This window comes from Paramacrobiotus metropolitanus, unplaced genomic scaffold (genome assembly GCF_019649055.1).
Source record: "Paramacrobiotus metropolitanus isolate TYO unplaced genomic scaffold, Prichtersi_v1.0 Parri_scaffold0000025, whole genome shotgun sequence".
In the NCBI taxonomy this organism is placed as follows: Eukaryota; Metazoa; Tardigrada; class Eutardigrada; order Parachela; family Macrobiotidae; genus Paramacrobiotus; species Paramacrobiotus metropolitanus.
The window spans coordinates 1,192,351-1,208,112 of record NW_026570245.1 but is presented as its reverse complement, the minus strand read 5'-3'; the positions used below and the strand labels follow the sequence as shown (position 1 = coordinate 1,208,112).

The 15,762-nt window shown below is 44.5% G+C and overlaps 4 protein-coding genes across 4 annotated transcripts; 3 read left to right on the top strand and 1 right to left on the bottom strand.

Moving 5' to 3' along the window:
• Positions 1 to 5,573: 5,573 nt before the first annotated feature.
• Positions 5,574 to 7,042, bottom strand: LOC129587459 (glucan endo-1,3-beta-glucosidase A1-like). Its single transcript, XM_055481215.1, has 2 exons — positions 6,521 to 7,042; positions 5,574 to 6,181 (listed from the first exon to the last, which is right to left on the bottom strand). The coding sequence occupies exons 1-2, from the start codon at positions 6,906 to 6,908 to the stop codon at positions 5,808 to 5,810; spliced, it is 762 nt and encodes a 253-aa protein (XP_055337190.1). The 5' UTR covers positions 6,909 to 7,042; the 3' UTR covers positions 5,574 to 5,807.
• A 427-nt stretch (positions 7,043 to 7,469) lies between these two features.
• Positions 7,470 to 10,424, top strand: LOC129587457 (polyadenylate-binding protein 4-like). The gene is made up of 6 exons (XM_055481212.1): positions 7,470 to 8,184; positions 8,424 to 8,608; positions 8,742 to 8,860; positions 9,145 to 9,397; positions 9,478 to 9,687; positions 9,772 to 10,424. The coding sequence occupies exons 1-6, from the start codon at positions 7,926 to 7,928 to the stop codon at positions 10,087 to 10,089; spliced, it is 1,344 nt and encodes a 447-aa protein (XP_055337187.1). The 5' UTR covers positions 7,470 to 7,925; the 3' UTR covers positions 10,090 to 10,424.
• A 346-nt stretch (positions 10,425 to 10,770) lies between these two features.
• On the top strand, positions 10,771 to 12,157 carry LOC129587458 (cytosolic-abundant heat soluble protein 89226-like). The gene is made up of 2 exons (XM_055481213.1): positions 10,771 to 11,119; positions 11,271 to 12,157. Exons 1-2 carry the CDS (start codon positions 10,906 to 10,908, stop codon positions 11,828 to 11,830), a joined length of 774 nt encoding a protein of 257 aa, XP_055337188.1. The 5' UTR covers positions 10,771 to 10,905; the 3' UTR covers positions 11,831 to 12,157.
• Positions 12,158 to 13,488: 1,331 nt separating this feature from the next.
• Positions 13,489 to 15,460, top strand: LOC129587456 (cytosolic-abundant heat soluble protein 89226-like). Its single transcript, XM_055481211.1, has one exon. It carries the CDS (start codon positions 13,596 to 13,598, stop codon positions 15,195 to 15,197), a length of 1,602 nt encoding a protein of 533 aa, XP_055337186.1. The 5' UTR covers positions 13,489 to 13,595; the 3' UTR covers positions 15,198 to 15,460.
• Positions 15,461 to 15,762: the final 302 nt, after the last annotated feature.

Genomic DNA, 15,762 nt, shown 5'->3' with positions numbered 1-15,762 from the left:
TCTTTTCTGGAGGTGTGGATGCGATCCACTTCCGTGCCGTGTACTCAAGCGTACTAGCTTGGTACCTGTGGTTACCCAAGTGGGGTGCCACTGGCGTTCGGAAGAATCCATCCCGGCTGCTGGGACGTGACACTTGTGTCGTGTCAAATACGTCGTCCATGGGTGGTGGTGTTCCACTACCCGAGTCGCCAAGTTCGAACATAAGTGGCGACCGTTTCTTCAGTAGGTCGACCGGTCGACTTGTTGGCGACTTGTCGGACTTCACCTTCGGTTGAGTTTCTGTTGCTTGGGTCGACCTGCTTTCCGTTGGCGAAGGTCGACTTAACGGTGAAGTAGCCTTTTCGTTAGGCATCGGTATGTTGGTTGGTGATCCAGCCGGGTGAGGTCCGCTTCGTGGCGGGGCCTCAGTTTCTCCCGTTTTGGCCGGTAGTTTAGGCCACTGGATGTCCATATCCGACCTGTTATCCGCTGGCTTCCGTTCCAGGGAGGTCGGTTGGACTTTACCGACCTGCTGTTGTCCGATCCTTGAAGTTGGTGGGAGTTGTTCGACCTCGGTTCCGACTTGTGTTGTCGGACGAGGTCCGACCTCCATGGTCTGCCTTTGTTGACCGACCTTGGTCGGTGGAAGTAGTCCGACCTCAGTTCCGACTTGTGTTGTCGGGTGAGGTCCGACCTCAGCAGGTGGCTTCTGTTGACCAACCTCCTTGGTCGGTGGAAGTAGTCCGACCTCAGTTCCGACTTGTGTTGTCGGGTGAGGTCCGACCTCAGTAGGTGGCTTCTGTTGACCAACCTCCTTGGTCGGTGGACTTCCATCCTTCTTGGTTGGCGAAATCCTCCCGACTTCTGTTGTCGGTTGGACGTGGCCAACTTCCTTGGTTGGTGATTGCTGTAGTCTTCTAACCTCAATTCCGACTTGTGTTGTCGGATGAGGTCCGACCTCCAGTTGAGAATAACCGACCTCTGGGGTCGGTTTCCGTTGACCGTCCTTAGAGGTTGGTGAAGCCCTACCGACTTCTGTGGTCGGTTGGACTTGACCGATTTCCGTTATCGGTTGCTTCTCTCCGACCTTCGAGGTCGGTGAAGTCGCTCTACCCGAGTTGGGCGATGTCGACCTCTTCACGTTATCCGTCTGGTTGGGTGATGTGTGTCCGGCGTCGGTGACTTTTGTAGTCGTTACCGACTCCTGAGCTTTCTGTGAGCTCAGTTGAAGTCCTTCTGTTGAGTCCGTAGAGGTCGGTACACCATGTGGGTGTTCCGCCTCGGCATGAGACAATGTGGTCTCAGCCTGCAGATGCTCCATTTCCCCCCCGGTCGGGTGGGACGGGGCTGCTAAGCCAGCTCGGGGCTCGAGGAACGTCTTGTCGTGGGCGTCCTCGAAGCTGTCATCGGACGTTGGGTTGGAATCGGCGAGGAGGATCCGCTCGTTGCGCTTCTCCCTTGCCTCGGCTGACTTCGTTGAGTCCGTTGATGACGGCTGACTTTTATCCTGACCGGAGTGCCGTAGTGCATACGGCGCGTTGGAGGTCAGGCGCCGCGAATAGTCCGTGTTGAACTTTCGGGCGTATTCGTTTTCCTTCGGGTTCGACATTGTTGTCGGGTCAGGTCGGTTCAAGTGGAACCAACGAGAGACTTGTACTGTTGTACAGTAAATTGAACTATCCCTTATGTGGGGATGTTCAATTGAATCAGGGACGTCTTTCGGTTCAGGAACTTCCTTGGGTCAGGATGGTCCGACTTGATGTTGTTGTTGTTGTGTTGATGTGTCTGTGTGTGACTCAGTACACAACGTTACAATACAGTACTATGGTACAGTACAGTATGATAAGGTACTACAGTAGAGTACGTCCTATACTACTGTGCTGACCAGTATGACGTCACAGGGCTAAGTGGTCTTGCACTTCACTGCCTACGTCACAGAATGCGAGCCGCGTGCAAAATTTAAAAAACGATGATTCACGCCTATGTTAAGCTTATGGGAAGTTTCCCCTGCACGCTGATTGGCTAGCCTCAAAGTACTGAAAATCGAGCGTTCTGACGTCACAAGGAAATTCAAGAATTTTCGCGCTTATTTTCGCGGAAAAACAAGAATATTTTTAGGTCGATCAGAGATGTTTTCTGGTCGAAATTTTAATTTTTAAGCCGTTAGAAATAATTTCTAGATTCTCAGAAATTTTTCTGACGGTGGAAAATCCGTCAAAATGAAAAGCAAAGTGAATGACCGACCTCTGGTCAGTTACACAGAGTGGTCCGTTAGGTCGGTAAAGTAACTTTTTAGGTCGGTTTCTCCGACGAAAATTAAGTTTTTTCCATCGAAAAATTATTTCTAGTTCTCAGAAATAAATTTCAGCCGTTAAGAATTAAGAATTATAGCTAGTTTCGACCTGTGTCGACCTGTAACCAGGACTTTACCGGTTCGTTACGGTGTCCGTGGAGGTCGGTGATCCGCCGTTGGGAGGTCGATTTCCGTTAGAGTTGCGGGTCGCCGTTCAAGGCGAAGGTCCCCGATTGTTGAGAGGCTCCTTCTGGGCGCTGCAGGCTACTGTCCGAGCCTGATCCGTCAGTTGGGATTGGGGAAGTTCACGTTCGTCCGTCTGGGGCAGTCAGCCGAAGTGCTCTCCTTGTGTGGGAGAGACGAAAGATAGGGCTAGCGAAGGTGGCAGGGATCGCTTTTGCGATCAACCTGTTGCTACCACAGTCGCAAGACAGCAAAGACCAGGTCGAAACAGAGGCTGCGTTCGCAGTCAATCTGATTTCAACCACGGGTTCTTCGAGTTCTCCGCAAATTATGCCTTTACCGTCTCCTCAAAGGATCCGATAAACCGAAAAACCAGACGATCTGCTTACCATGTGACAGGCAAGCACAGAGAGCTCACAGGTGACTTTATTGTACAAATAAAGTGGAGCAAAATGCCGCGTGAATGCGGGGAAAAACACAACAAAGGCCAGTGTCTGGCAGAAATCAGCAAGTCAAGTTGCTGCGAGCTAGTTCTAGAGCGTAATGAATTGTAGAGAAAGAAATGTGCTGGCGGCAACGGCGTCACGCTGTCCAGACACACGGAATGTGAGTGCGCAGACTGGACTCGTATCCAACGCGAGCGAATATACGCTGAGTCATACAGCGAGAGAGAGGAGCGAGAGAGCAAGTATGCTCAGTGAGTGCGCCCGCGGTGTATCCGCATAGGCGGAGAGTGCAGTGCAGCCACTCACGTACGTACAAGAGAGGGCGAATCAGCATGTGTGCAGTGATACGCATACGCAAAGTGGCGTATCTATCACGCAGGCTGTCGTGCCTCTAACAAGTACATACGAATCTTCTAATTAATGCTTTCACCCGAATATGATTGTAGAGTACATACTTGTATAAAATACGCTACCGTTGATCATCGACTACCTTTTCCTTGGAAAATCATTTGCAATATCCATTCTTGGTCACGTCCCGTGGTGTTGTCCTGTGAGAATACATCTTTCGCCAGATCGTAGTCGTGCAGCACAACCAGCAACCGGGATCCCAGGCGGGCTGATACAATTTTCCCGTATTTATGGCTCCATTCCATGAAGGTTTTCGGTGGGTCATCTCCGAGTTGAAAGTAGTTACCAAATACTGGGACCACTGATGAAAAAAATAACGTTTGTTTAGACAAATACTTTTCTACAAATTACAAATTGTGAGATGCAATATTGTGCGTGATACCGCAGAAATAATAAAATAATGGCCTACTGCACATACTTTTACTGCAGTTTGTTGAACTATGCCGGAATTTACTATCGATCTGTCATACTCTGTAGGACTGGCTCGCAAATTAAATGTATTTGTAGCACGGTGAGGAAAATAATTAGGTGCAACTTAAAAATTTAATTGGCCTCTATTGTGCACCCCAGTAGAGTTACCAAGTCGGAATAAACTATATTTAGGTCGGAATAAACTATAATCAGGAGATCAAAACAACGTTTTTTACAAATCCAGGCTTGTATTTGTAGTAGGTTTAATTTGTCTTAACATTTACTTTCTTAAGTATATTTACTTTTTTTCCCCGTAATATCATAATTATCAAATAATTACATAAATTACATTATTGTAACTGGTCATAATCATTCTGAATCAGTATTACGGGTACAATGGCGGCGAAGTTATTCAATATGCTTATGTACAGTATATGTTTTTATTGTCGACCCATCTGCTTCGATATCAATTAAAGCAGATGGGTTGACAATAAAAACATATACTGTTTGCGCAAATATATCTTTACCCTTTTTTTAAGGCTATACGAGTACCAAAGAAGTGTTAGCGTTTTTACGATGGCACAGAATAATCATATAAAAATTGCATTGAAACGCAATTACGCAGTTAAAGGTGCGACAATGTGGGTAAAGCATATTAACCAGATGGAACTGCTTACCAGATGGACCAGGTGGTAGCCCACGTGATTTAATATATTTGTATAAGGAGTATGTAAAAACGGTTCCTGCTGCTATTCCCAGTGCCACTTCCCCTGGTTTCGCTTGGCTCCAGTGTTGAGCGATGGAATTTCGCACTTGCTCTACATTCATTTTTGAAAGAAAGCTTGCCATGTTAAACGACTGCCGAACGTCTAGAATTGTAGGTCACACAGCAAAACTAATAATTTAATTTCTGAAAAAACGACGCCAGTCTATTTTAAGATGCGTTGCATTTTATCGGTTTGAAGAGGTAAACATTTTATCGTCCCGAGTGAGCTTCCGCCCGTTCTGTCTGGTTGCAACCCTCGAGCTATTGCACAGACAGTCAGAAACCTGCGCTGGCCTTACATAATTGTCCCGATAATGTCATACCGGCATCTGCAACCTTTTTAGAATTTCGGCTGTACGGTCTTAACGGTATTCAGTGCTTTGCTTAGCACATCGTTCTGAAGGTTAGCTGCGCTGTAGATCACATTCTGATATAGACCTATGTACGGGACGTGTAAAAAACATAAACAAGTGCTACTCACACACCACAGTCATCATGTCTTCGGATTACCGGATGGATTTTCTGTCTTTTCATGCACTTGCAATATTTTGGTTTGTTGCCAGCCTTTAGCTGTTTACCGGCACTTGAAAAGAAATGCGTACAATACAGTAAGTACTTCGGCTGCCGCGTACATGTTTTGCAGGCCTGACAAGCAGCTCGTTTAAGTGCGCTTAAAGTTACGAACTATTTTGATAATCACCATTAATTTTTATCCCTGATGCTTAACTTCAGGCTTAACGGAAATGCATAAAATATAATTGTACATCTCTTGGCTCAGATAATTACGAATATTACCGTCATGCTTAAATAAAGGCAGACATAAATGCAACATGCCATAAAACCATACAATACAGAAACAAGAAATTGTCTAAAGCGAGAAAAAAAGAAAATTAAGCCACTAGCAAGCATGTTTTTTAGCTGATTTCTACATACTGGCTACGACCGCAAAATACTAGCAAAGGGTACAATTCCATACAATCATTTTATTTCGTCATAATTTTCGTAATGTTGATTCCAGTACGCTAGACAGCTTTGAATAATTAATAATTATCCTAGGCCTGTAACTTAGCGAAGGTGACACTTCGTACAATACGATTGCTTTTATCAATACATGTAGCTTATTTGCATTGCTTACAGTACCTGCAGTAAGCTATTTATACACTATAGCTACACGTTTCCGACGCTCTGGTGTTTGAAAAGACGATTTTTATTAATGCACATGAACAGGAATCCAAAAAGCATATTTTATTGACAAACTATTTATTTTCAATTGATGTAGCGTAAAGCGATCCGAAGAGTACACTTCGAACCCAGCCCCGCTTTACTGCCATCGATGCACGGTTACCCAGTCAATAATGAAATGTGCCGGAAATGGTGTCGAACCGTCTGGATTACCACCAAACCATCCGCCCACGGCTAAATTCATAATCAGATACATGGGCTCATGTGGGATTTTGTTCGCATCGGTTACTTTGAAGACTTCTTGACCATCCACAAACCATACAATCTGATTGGGATCCCAGATGACCTTGTAGTTGTGGAAGTCCGCAGTAAAATCCGGACCCCAGAAATCACGACCATCATGACCGTTGTTGGGGTATCGCCCAAAATGAACCGTTGTTGTCACCTTGTTGGGAATGTCACCACGGAATTCCATAACATCGATTTCCGGGGGCCAAGTCCCAGGACAGGGTGCTATTTGCGAAATTCAAAATGCAAATAAATTTGCGAATTTGAATGTATTATGCTGTGTACCTAATAAATTTATGTGTGCTGTGTCCTGTGTAGTATAATGTGCAGCTAGTGGATCTGTCTTAACTCTTTACATAGCTGACCTTTCTGAGTTAGCAGGTGATAATGCAGAATAAAATATCAATGGACAGTTTCGCACAATTGTATAGAAAGCAGCAATAAATTATAACTGTCCGCAAGCACAATATAGCTGCCTAATATAAGCTATATAATTATTATGCTGTAGCCTGCATTTGGAAGAGAAGTCTTAGAGGATTTAGTTACTTATTCAGTTATTCTTACAGGCTGGAGGACACTGGAAGTGCAACAGCCAGAGAGCCGGCCACATGCCTTTCCCCAGTGGCAGTTTGGCACGCCATTCTACTTCCCCATACAGAAACTGAAATTTGTTCTGCGTATCCACCCGACCGGATGTGTATTGACGTCCGCCCCAGCTGCGCCGTTGACCGCGTAGGAAGATAAATCCGTGCTCCTGCCAAACATCATCATACACGTAATGTTGCAGCTCCTCGTTGACCGTGCTGGGTTTAGTGATCACGTTCCATTTTGAACCGTCAATGGCATGGTTGGGAGTGAAATCATCCCGAAAGACTTGAACATATTGTAGACACTCTGCACCATGGAAATGGCCGAGTGCCATGCACAGGGCGATTATCGCGATCGCTTTCATGTTCAAAGGATAGTGCTACCAAGGTCAAAACAATTTACATGACAAAAATTATAAACTGCACTTCGACCACTGCAGAGCAGTCAATTAATATCTAGTGTTTCACACCGAATCACCTTCGTGGCGATAAAGGAAGACAAAAACTTTAATACAACGACTAGAGGCAAGCGGGTGATAATTTCTACGTATTTTGCCATGAAAAATAGGAAAACGAATTGTTTCTTGGAGAGCATTATTTAAAGCATTGTAAACGATATCCATGAGAGCCGGCCTGTGATAAGATAACTTTTGAAGTCTGTATTCAACGGATCAAGAAAGAAGGTTCACAGCGTCTTATTTGAAAAACGTTGACCTTTGAATGTGTTGATACACATTGTAGTGGATGCATAAAACCGGAATTTGCCAGTGACCGGAAGCGGATTCAGATAATCCTTCTTTATCGTACAGTGCTGCTTACCATAATGTAGTTTTGTCATTTTCATAACAATCGATGAAAATTAAATCTCAAAGAAATTTTTGGATAGCTAAAAGTTGGTGGTAAACGAAATGTATGCAAGTACCGTAGGCGTAGAAGCATAGATTATGCACTTTCCGTTCGCGCTGTTCCACATGTAGTACCCTGTACTCAGATGGATGGAATTCGAACTCATTTTGGTACAGATTAATAAAAGATGGCGGTCACTGTATGCAGTACTGCACTGTGCACTGTACCTGTCACCTGCGGTACTGATTCGAATTCTCTATGATGACTTGACAATTTTCTATAAAAATTATAAAAAATTAATTGATGTGATGTAAATTACGCAAAGCGTTAATAAACTATACAATTATCCATGTTTCGCATCATTTAATTTTTAACCTGCTTCTTCGTTAACACTTGACGGTTTTCCATCTTAATTTTGGAGCTGAAGTTGGGCGCTTTAAGCCTGGTCGTGATTTTGCTGATATTGTTATTTTAGAAGTGTAGAAAAAATACTATTTTGAAGGAGCAGTATTTTGTTTTTGCAATCTGAAAACGAAATGGAATCCAGTTCGCAGTCAGATGTTCCGATGGAGACGAAATTGGAAAGCATTTCGCAGACAGATCACACGAAAGCCTCCATGAATCCGTTGGCTTCCCTCGAGGTTAATTATTTCGATCCAAGCGTCACCGACGAAATGCTGCTTGAAAAATTTTCTACTTTTGGCCCTGTGATTTCCGCACGAATCTGCAACGATTTTCAAGTGGAAGGTCGTTCGCTGCGTTATGCGTTAGTAGACTTCGAAAATTTCGCCGATGGTAAGCAAAGAAAGTGTATTCTTTCCACCGAAATCGGGTGACCCCTTCTTCTTTTGGCATGTAGTTATGTATAGTTTTAAGCTACGCTTTTTTTGGCTGTCTCTCTACGTAGGTCGAAAATAACGCAACCTTTTCGGTCATCTTCAGCACATGTTTTTGACTTTTGGTCCAATGTTCTAACTTTTCTGTTCAAGAGTAAGCGTCTACGCGATAACTACACAAAACCTGGGTTGTTTTAGCCAAGCGTGCAAAGGATAACCTGGCGACGGATCGAAACATGTCGATCCGTTGGGTTCACTGTCATACCTGGATCAGCCGGAAACCACAGTATGGAATCATTGTCATTAAAAATCTCCAAGACACGGTTGACGAAAAGTATCTGCGCGGCATCTTTTCCGGTCTTGATGCTTTCGTATGCTGCAAGGTAACAGTTTCCCATATGCATGGCAGTCTGTGATAGCAGAATTTGTTATCAACAGTATGGTGTGCGGCGGTATGCGAAAAAACTATAATTGAAAACTGCACCTACGTATGCCGTCAAATTTGGTCTGCTTTAGGTTTTGCGGGATGAACGTGCGAAAAGCACTGGCTTCGCTTTCGTACTCTTCCAAACGGAAGCTGCCGCTCAAAGTGCCCTCGAGAAAGCTAGTGGCGAGCTCCTCAATGACAAAGAAATGTAAATGCACTCCGGGACATATTGATGAGTAAACTCCGCTCAGTTTTCATCGCGCTTGCGTAACTGCGCGTACAAAGTGAATTTATAGTGGACCAAAAATTACAAGTAATAATTTGGTACTTAAGACGTCACTGTGCCTGCACTGGTGCGACGATTGTGATCTTAAGCTAAGTGCCTCATTGTCGGTACCCGGTATCTATCACTGGGTATTTGCATCTAGTTTGCGGATATAATAATATTTGTCTTTATTTTTTTCTGCTGCTTATGCGGGTTTTTTGTTTTAGCAACATGGAATTGTTTAAAATTCCAACTGATACTTCTGATCAGCGATTAATTGAGCTGCCTCCGAAGCATGCACGGGCGACATTCACCAATGTATTTATTAAAGATTTCGGCGAAGATGTGGACAACGGAAGGTTATGGAATTTATTTAAGCAGTTCGGCAATGTGAGTAGCCATACTGTCATAAAGGATGAAAACGGGCACTCCCGTGGCTATGGATTCGTCGAATTTCAAATGCCAGAAAGTGCCGAACAGGTAATACTGGGCATATTGAACTTCTTAATATAGTAATCTTTTTAGACAGTTTTTTACGAAGTTAAAATAATGTTGTTTAGGCTGTAAATGAGATGAACGGAACGGAAGTGAGTGGAAAAGTTATAACTGTCGCCAGAGCGCAGTCACGTTCGGAGCGCCAGCACATTCGAATGATGAAGAAACTTGACGAATCCCGCCATACGTTGTATGTAAAAAATCTGGAAGATAGTGTCGATGATGAGGGTTTGCGGAAAATGTTCGAGGAATTTGGCACTGTCACAAGCGCTCAGGTCGGTAGCTAAAATCTGTTAAAACTTACCGAAAAAATGTTAAGAAAAAACTTACGACTCTGTTTTGACATTTATTGTATGTAGGTTGCCAAAGACACCGGTCGTTCCAGGGGATTTGGTTTTGTAAGTTTTGCCAGCGTCGATGCAGCGAGAAAAGCCGAACAGGAAATGCAGGGGAAAGTATTCGGCAATAAAGCTTTGTCGATTGCACCGGCATTGGACAAGGAGCTCCGCCAACCTAGCCATTCTAAAAATATGTTCATCCATACGAACCCGCGTTACTGGAAAGAACGCCGACAACAACATTCTCACAGTACACCGCCATTACGTGGTTTCTTGCCGTGGATGTATGGTGGAATGTCAAGATCAGCTGATTACGACAAGTCTACAAAGGACGCTTAAGGGCCGTGCCATTCAAAATTAGCGCTAGAGCCGTACATATCTGTACAGGAAGACGAAACCTTTATCTATGAAGCTACCCCTTTGTCGGTTTCTACTATGTTGACTCGTGTTGGCTACTTGCGTATCGAAGCTAAAATGTTACGTTTTGTATTACTATTACAATTGCTGTTTACTCATTATTTACTCTGTATGTCTATATTCGCACACGATGATGCTTTAATGTCAAGCACGGATTGCATTGACGTCCATGTTTTAACAAGTGGAATTTGTACCTTTACAACGTATTAATGTACCACGGACTTGAATAATATTTTGAAAATTTCAAATATATTTTGAGTAATCCTTTGATTATGATAATAAATGTCAGTAATACATGTGTTGTGCTTGCTAAAATTAAACGGAGAATTCAGTTAACGAGTTTTAACTTTTAACGAAACAATAACGCGCTGGCTTTTATAACACAAAAGTTGGGATTATACAATTATTTGACACTGCCCATACAATCCGTACAACATGCTAGCTAAGCCGTGAAATTACCCCAGAAAACCACGTTCTATCACAAAAATGTGAAGTTGCCGAAATACATAAAAATACGGCAACTACCGTGACTTAATGCAGCCCACGGCCATCCGCTAGGTGTTGATAATAAAGCGTTTTTGGGCCACTATAACGTGTTTGATTCCTCGGTTCAATGCGAAAATATTCAGTACGAAACGTCTGTTTGAAAATTCTTCTTTCACGAAAGTACTTAATTATTGCTTCAATTAATTCTTTAGATTAGCATTTCAAATCAGTAACAGCATATACGCAAAAAGAATGGCGAATGCAACTGCCCCGAGTTATGCGGTGAATCTCAATCCAGCCGGACTTCCGGAAGGGAAAGAATTCAAATATGAACGCGTCGAGAAAGCCAAAGTCGATTCGTCCGGACATGCAAAAGTGGTAGATATCCGAGAGGATATCGGCGGAGAAGATCCAGGAATGAATTTTAAGGATAAACGACCAGATGTACCTCCAGGAGTTCCTATTGGTAAGCGAAGTTAAGTTTTAACCACTAAATACATGTACCGCACTTGTGCCGTGATTTTTGCTTATTGTTAGTCATCAACTACATATATTATATTTGTACGGCGTAGAGAAAGCGTAAGTATGGATTGAATTTAAATTAATTTCTTTAACAGGTGTAGTACCGTCATCGGTAACCGAAAGCGGAACCGCACCGGAAGTCCCCAAAAATATCCCAGGCCCGTTTATTTCCGAAGAGGACAGCATTCACAGTCGCGAATCTCACGATGCCGTGATTGTCGGTCATCTGCCCAACAACGGTCATACGTTGAAAAAGATGGAAGTCGAGAATATCACGAAGAGTCCCGACTCGATTTCCATGCAATCCGGCTCTAATATAAGTCGCACCTCCCAACAAGCTCTACCCGGTGCCACCGGGACAAAAGAGGTGCATGAGCGCGTCACCAGCAAAGCACCGGATACAGCGTCCATTCGATCGGGTTCCAATATAAGCCGTGCTTCCGACCAAGAAGTTGCCAATAAGATCGAAAAAACCAGTATACATGATATGCCGACCGGTAAGAGCGATCCAGAGTACTCCGCAAAAACCGAACAGAAGGTCAAAGACGATGGACGCAAAGTGACCAAGACGGAAGAACATGTGCAGGATGACATGGGTCATGCCACCACCAAGAAAAAGTTTGAAGAGGCCGCGCCTGATGAAAGCAGGGTTTAGGAACAATTAAATGGATGGGGAGCTGGGGACCAAGTTATAAGTTATTATGAAAAAATCTCAATTGTGTACATATATAAACATGCCACGAGTTGACGAACAAAAACGCTGCGTTAGCCCTCGCAATCTGTGGCTTATTAAAAAGCAACTTATTACACGCAGTAAAATTGTTGTTTTGATGGTCTGACTCTGCCCTCTGTCTCTGCTTGTAAATTTTCTTGCGATCAGAAGTACAAGGTGTAATAATGTAAATTTTCACCTGATCCAGTATTCCAGCGGTGTTATTTTCCGATTCAAAATAAAAGTTTTCGTGCCATAAAAGATTTTTTTGACTGTTGAATTAAAGTACTCTGTACGTTGTGACAAGATACATAATAACGCCATAGTTGGAGCCTAGCTTTGTGGATCATTGAATTATGGACTGTTCTGGTAATGTCATGGATTTATGGTACAGCCATACTGTGGAACGAAACTTCAGCAAACAGCTGCAGTAAAAAATCACATAATAAAATTAAATGGCACTCCATAACTTTGAATGCAGTTGCTGTAAGTATTATTTGGAAACATATGTACCAGCTGCTTTGTTTGCGATGTGTCAAGCACGAAATATTTGAAATCAGGTGAAATTATTATCACATAATGCAAATGTTACTTACGTATGGGAATATATAGCCATTATAAGAATTAAGAACGTCACTTTCTGTTGCAAGCGGTTAGGAAGAAAAATGGTTTGCAACAATAATTTCCTGTGGATATGCGATACAAGTATATCGTACCCATTATGATGCTAGCTGCATTTCAGGCAGTCAATAAAAAATTATACGCATTGTAGAACTAGCCTTTACAAAAGGCAAAACTGGACCTGAAGTCAAAAGTACGCAAGGGACAAACCGATTGTTTTTTAAAAGAGAATTTACTGATTACACCTAGTTGGTAATTTTACTTTAATTATCTACTCGTAATTACTCTTATTAAGGTCAACATTACTTGACTTTTGCAAATTCGAAGAGTCCAAACGATTGTTCTTCCGATGTGTTTAGTGCATACTATACGCTTTCTTACACAAGCTACATGTTTGGTCCATTTTTGGCCACAGTTAAATTCGTTGTATCATTCTTTGTGTTCTGCAGAGTTATTACTGCTCATAAGAGGTGTCAAACGTCAGACAGGTGTTCCTGTAATTCATCAAGGGCCGCACCATAGGGAACGATGTGGTTAATTCCATTGTGCACTTGAGCCACTTGTTTTTCGCAGTACTCATTACTCACGAAGATTTTCTATACACATTTAATTCCATGATATCATCCGTCAGCAAAAAAAACCATGCAGACAAACGAAATGCCACTCACCAGCTCAAATACTGTATACCGATTCATCATAAAGGCAAGTGCGGCCACCAGCAAATTGGCGGTACGGCAAACCAAAACACGTAGGCGGGATTATGAAATGCTTGCTCACGAAGCGGACTAATGCTTGACACTTTGTACCTTGTACAGATTTTTCCATTATGCACTTTGTACGCCGCGCTGTCTAACAGTTGTTTTCGCCGTAAGTTGTTATACCTATCGGCACTCTAGGATTTTTCTTTTTCCCATGGGTAACAAATTACCATGCGTACCACTCCGGCAGGTAGTTGATGGCAAATGTATATAAGCAAGCATGCGACACTAAAACGCCATCAAATCGCAACAAAACAATTTTTGAATCTTATTAACTGTTCTTCGTGAATACGTTTTCTTTTACTTTGAATTAAACTCTTTTGACGAAAATGCCTCTTTTCGGATCTAAGAAGGATAAGAAGCATAAGGACGACATCGTTGTCGACGAGCGGGACATTGCCGTGGAACGCGACCGGGATAGCTTAGGCAGCCGCGACGTCTCACGTGACCATGTCAGCTACGGCAGCCATGACCTTCCCACCACCGACAAGCACGCCCAGGAATTCAAGTACGAACGCGTGGAGGAGATCCATGTGGATGGTAACGGCAACGCGGAACTGCGCGATGTCCGTGTCGACCGCGGTGGTGAGGATCCCGGAATGAACTTCAAGGACAAGCGCCCGCCGGCACTGGTCCCGGGTGCTCCGGTGGGATACGTCCCGGAAATCCACGAACTGGACTCCGTGGCCAATCAACGTGAAGGTATCCAGAACTACTTTGCCGACAACACCACGGTGAGCCAGACACAGCGTGCCTCCCGTGAGCCATCGCTGATCCAGGAGAAGACCGTGGTACGGGAGGACACTTTGCGCGATCGCGATGGAATCCCACCGATCAACTCTACGCCGGCCAGTGAGCGCTACTCGCAGCGCTCCGTCTCACAAACATCGGATGACACCGCGTCGGTGGCTTCCTCCGTGTCATCCATGTCCTCCATCTCCCGTGCTTCCGAACGCACGACCGGCACCGCTGATCGCATCAATATTGCCCGCCAGGAAGCACCGGCCTTGGGACGGGAAGTGAATTTCGTCCAGCAAGGCATCGAGAACCTCCAGAACTTACCGCAGCTGAACCGCGAGGAGCGCTACATTTCGGAGCGCCGCTCGGAAATCCACTCCGTTCCGAACATTCCACCGGCCGTGGAGATGAACCGCGCGCCGATGTACCGCCAGGAAGCCGACATCATCATTCCTGGTGAACGTCGTGAGGTCATCGAGAAGACGGAAATTCTTCGCTCGGCGGCGCCGGCGCGTTTCCAGGAGCGCATCGACGTGATCACCGTGCCGGTGCAGCGTATGGAGACCGCCCAGATGGAGCATGTCCGCTCGGGCGTGACCTATACCAACGACAAAGAGATCATCATTCCCGGACCCATGGTAGCCCCGCCCATTCCCAGTGTGACCCACGATCTGCTGGCCCAGGGCAGCGGCGGCACCAGTGCCGAAATCCATGCCTCCACCAACATTGACCTTTTGGCCAACACTCAACTGCAGGGTCAGTCGCCGGAAGAGTATGAGCGCTATCGTGCCCGCATTGAAGATCTGGCCCGGGAGCACGAGATGGACACGGCCCAGAAAGCGGCCATGTACCGCAGTCAGGTGGAAGCCGATGCGGAGCTGATCCGCCGGACGCTGGAACGCCAACATATCCGGGATATCGAATTCCGTAAGGATATGGTGGAGTCCGCGGTGGATCGTCAGCAGCACGAAATTCAGCTGGAAGCCGAATACGCTATGCGTGCGCTGGAGAAGGAGCGGGAAGCGGCACGACAGGCGCTGGAACAGGCCAAGATGGAGACACACATCGATGTCAAGGTGGACTCGGCCATCGGCACCACCATCAGCAAGGGCGAAGTGCAGACGGCAGCGGGACGGGAAATACGCGAGGCTGGTCTTACTCCGCAGTCCGTGTATCCGGCGACACGTATCTAAATTTGTACAGCTTGTTTGCATAGTCCGATGTACCAGATGCTCTAATTTCATATATCTCACATTTATACTTTTGCAGAACTGCTGTTTGCTTTATATAGTCTCCTGGTGTGGTCATGCTGATGTTCATTATATGAACGCCACAAAGCAATTTATAATGCTACATTAAATAGTACATTATTTTTATAATTCTTGGCCAAATTCTTGTACTGCGTTTTGCGCGCAGCAAATAGCATTGAACGGCGAAATAAAATACTTCAATTAAATATGTTGGCGCAGCTATCGTCTCTTTCCAGGAATTACAGTATTACAAAAACGTACTTCAGAAATCTGACATCCCTTGCCATAATGTTTGCTCAATTGAAGAGATGCATTAGGATATGTTATAAAAGAAGTTCCCGTACCGAATCAAAATACACAACCAGAATGGTCAAATTAACGGGGCGCGCTATGGTTCATGTTTCCAAGCTTGCAGAATGTGGAAAGCCAATGAAGAAACAAGAATTCATAACACGAGAAAAAAGAAAGCTGCTATTTATTTTACCGCACTAATAATTTTATAAACTGC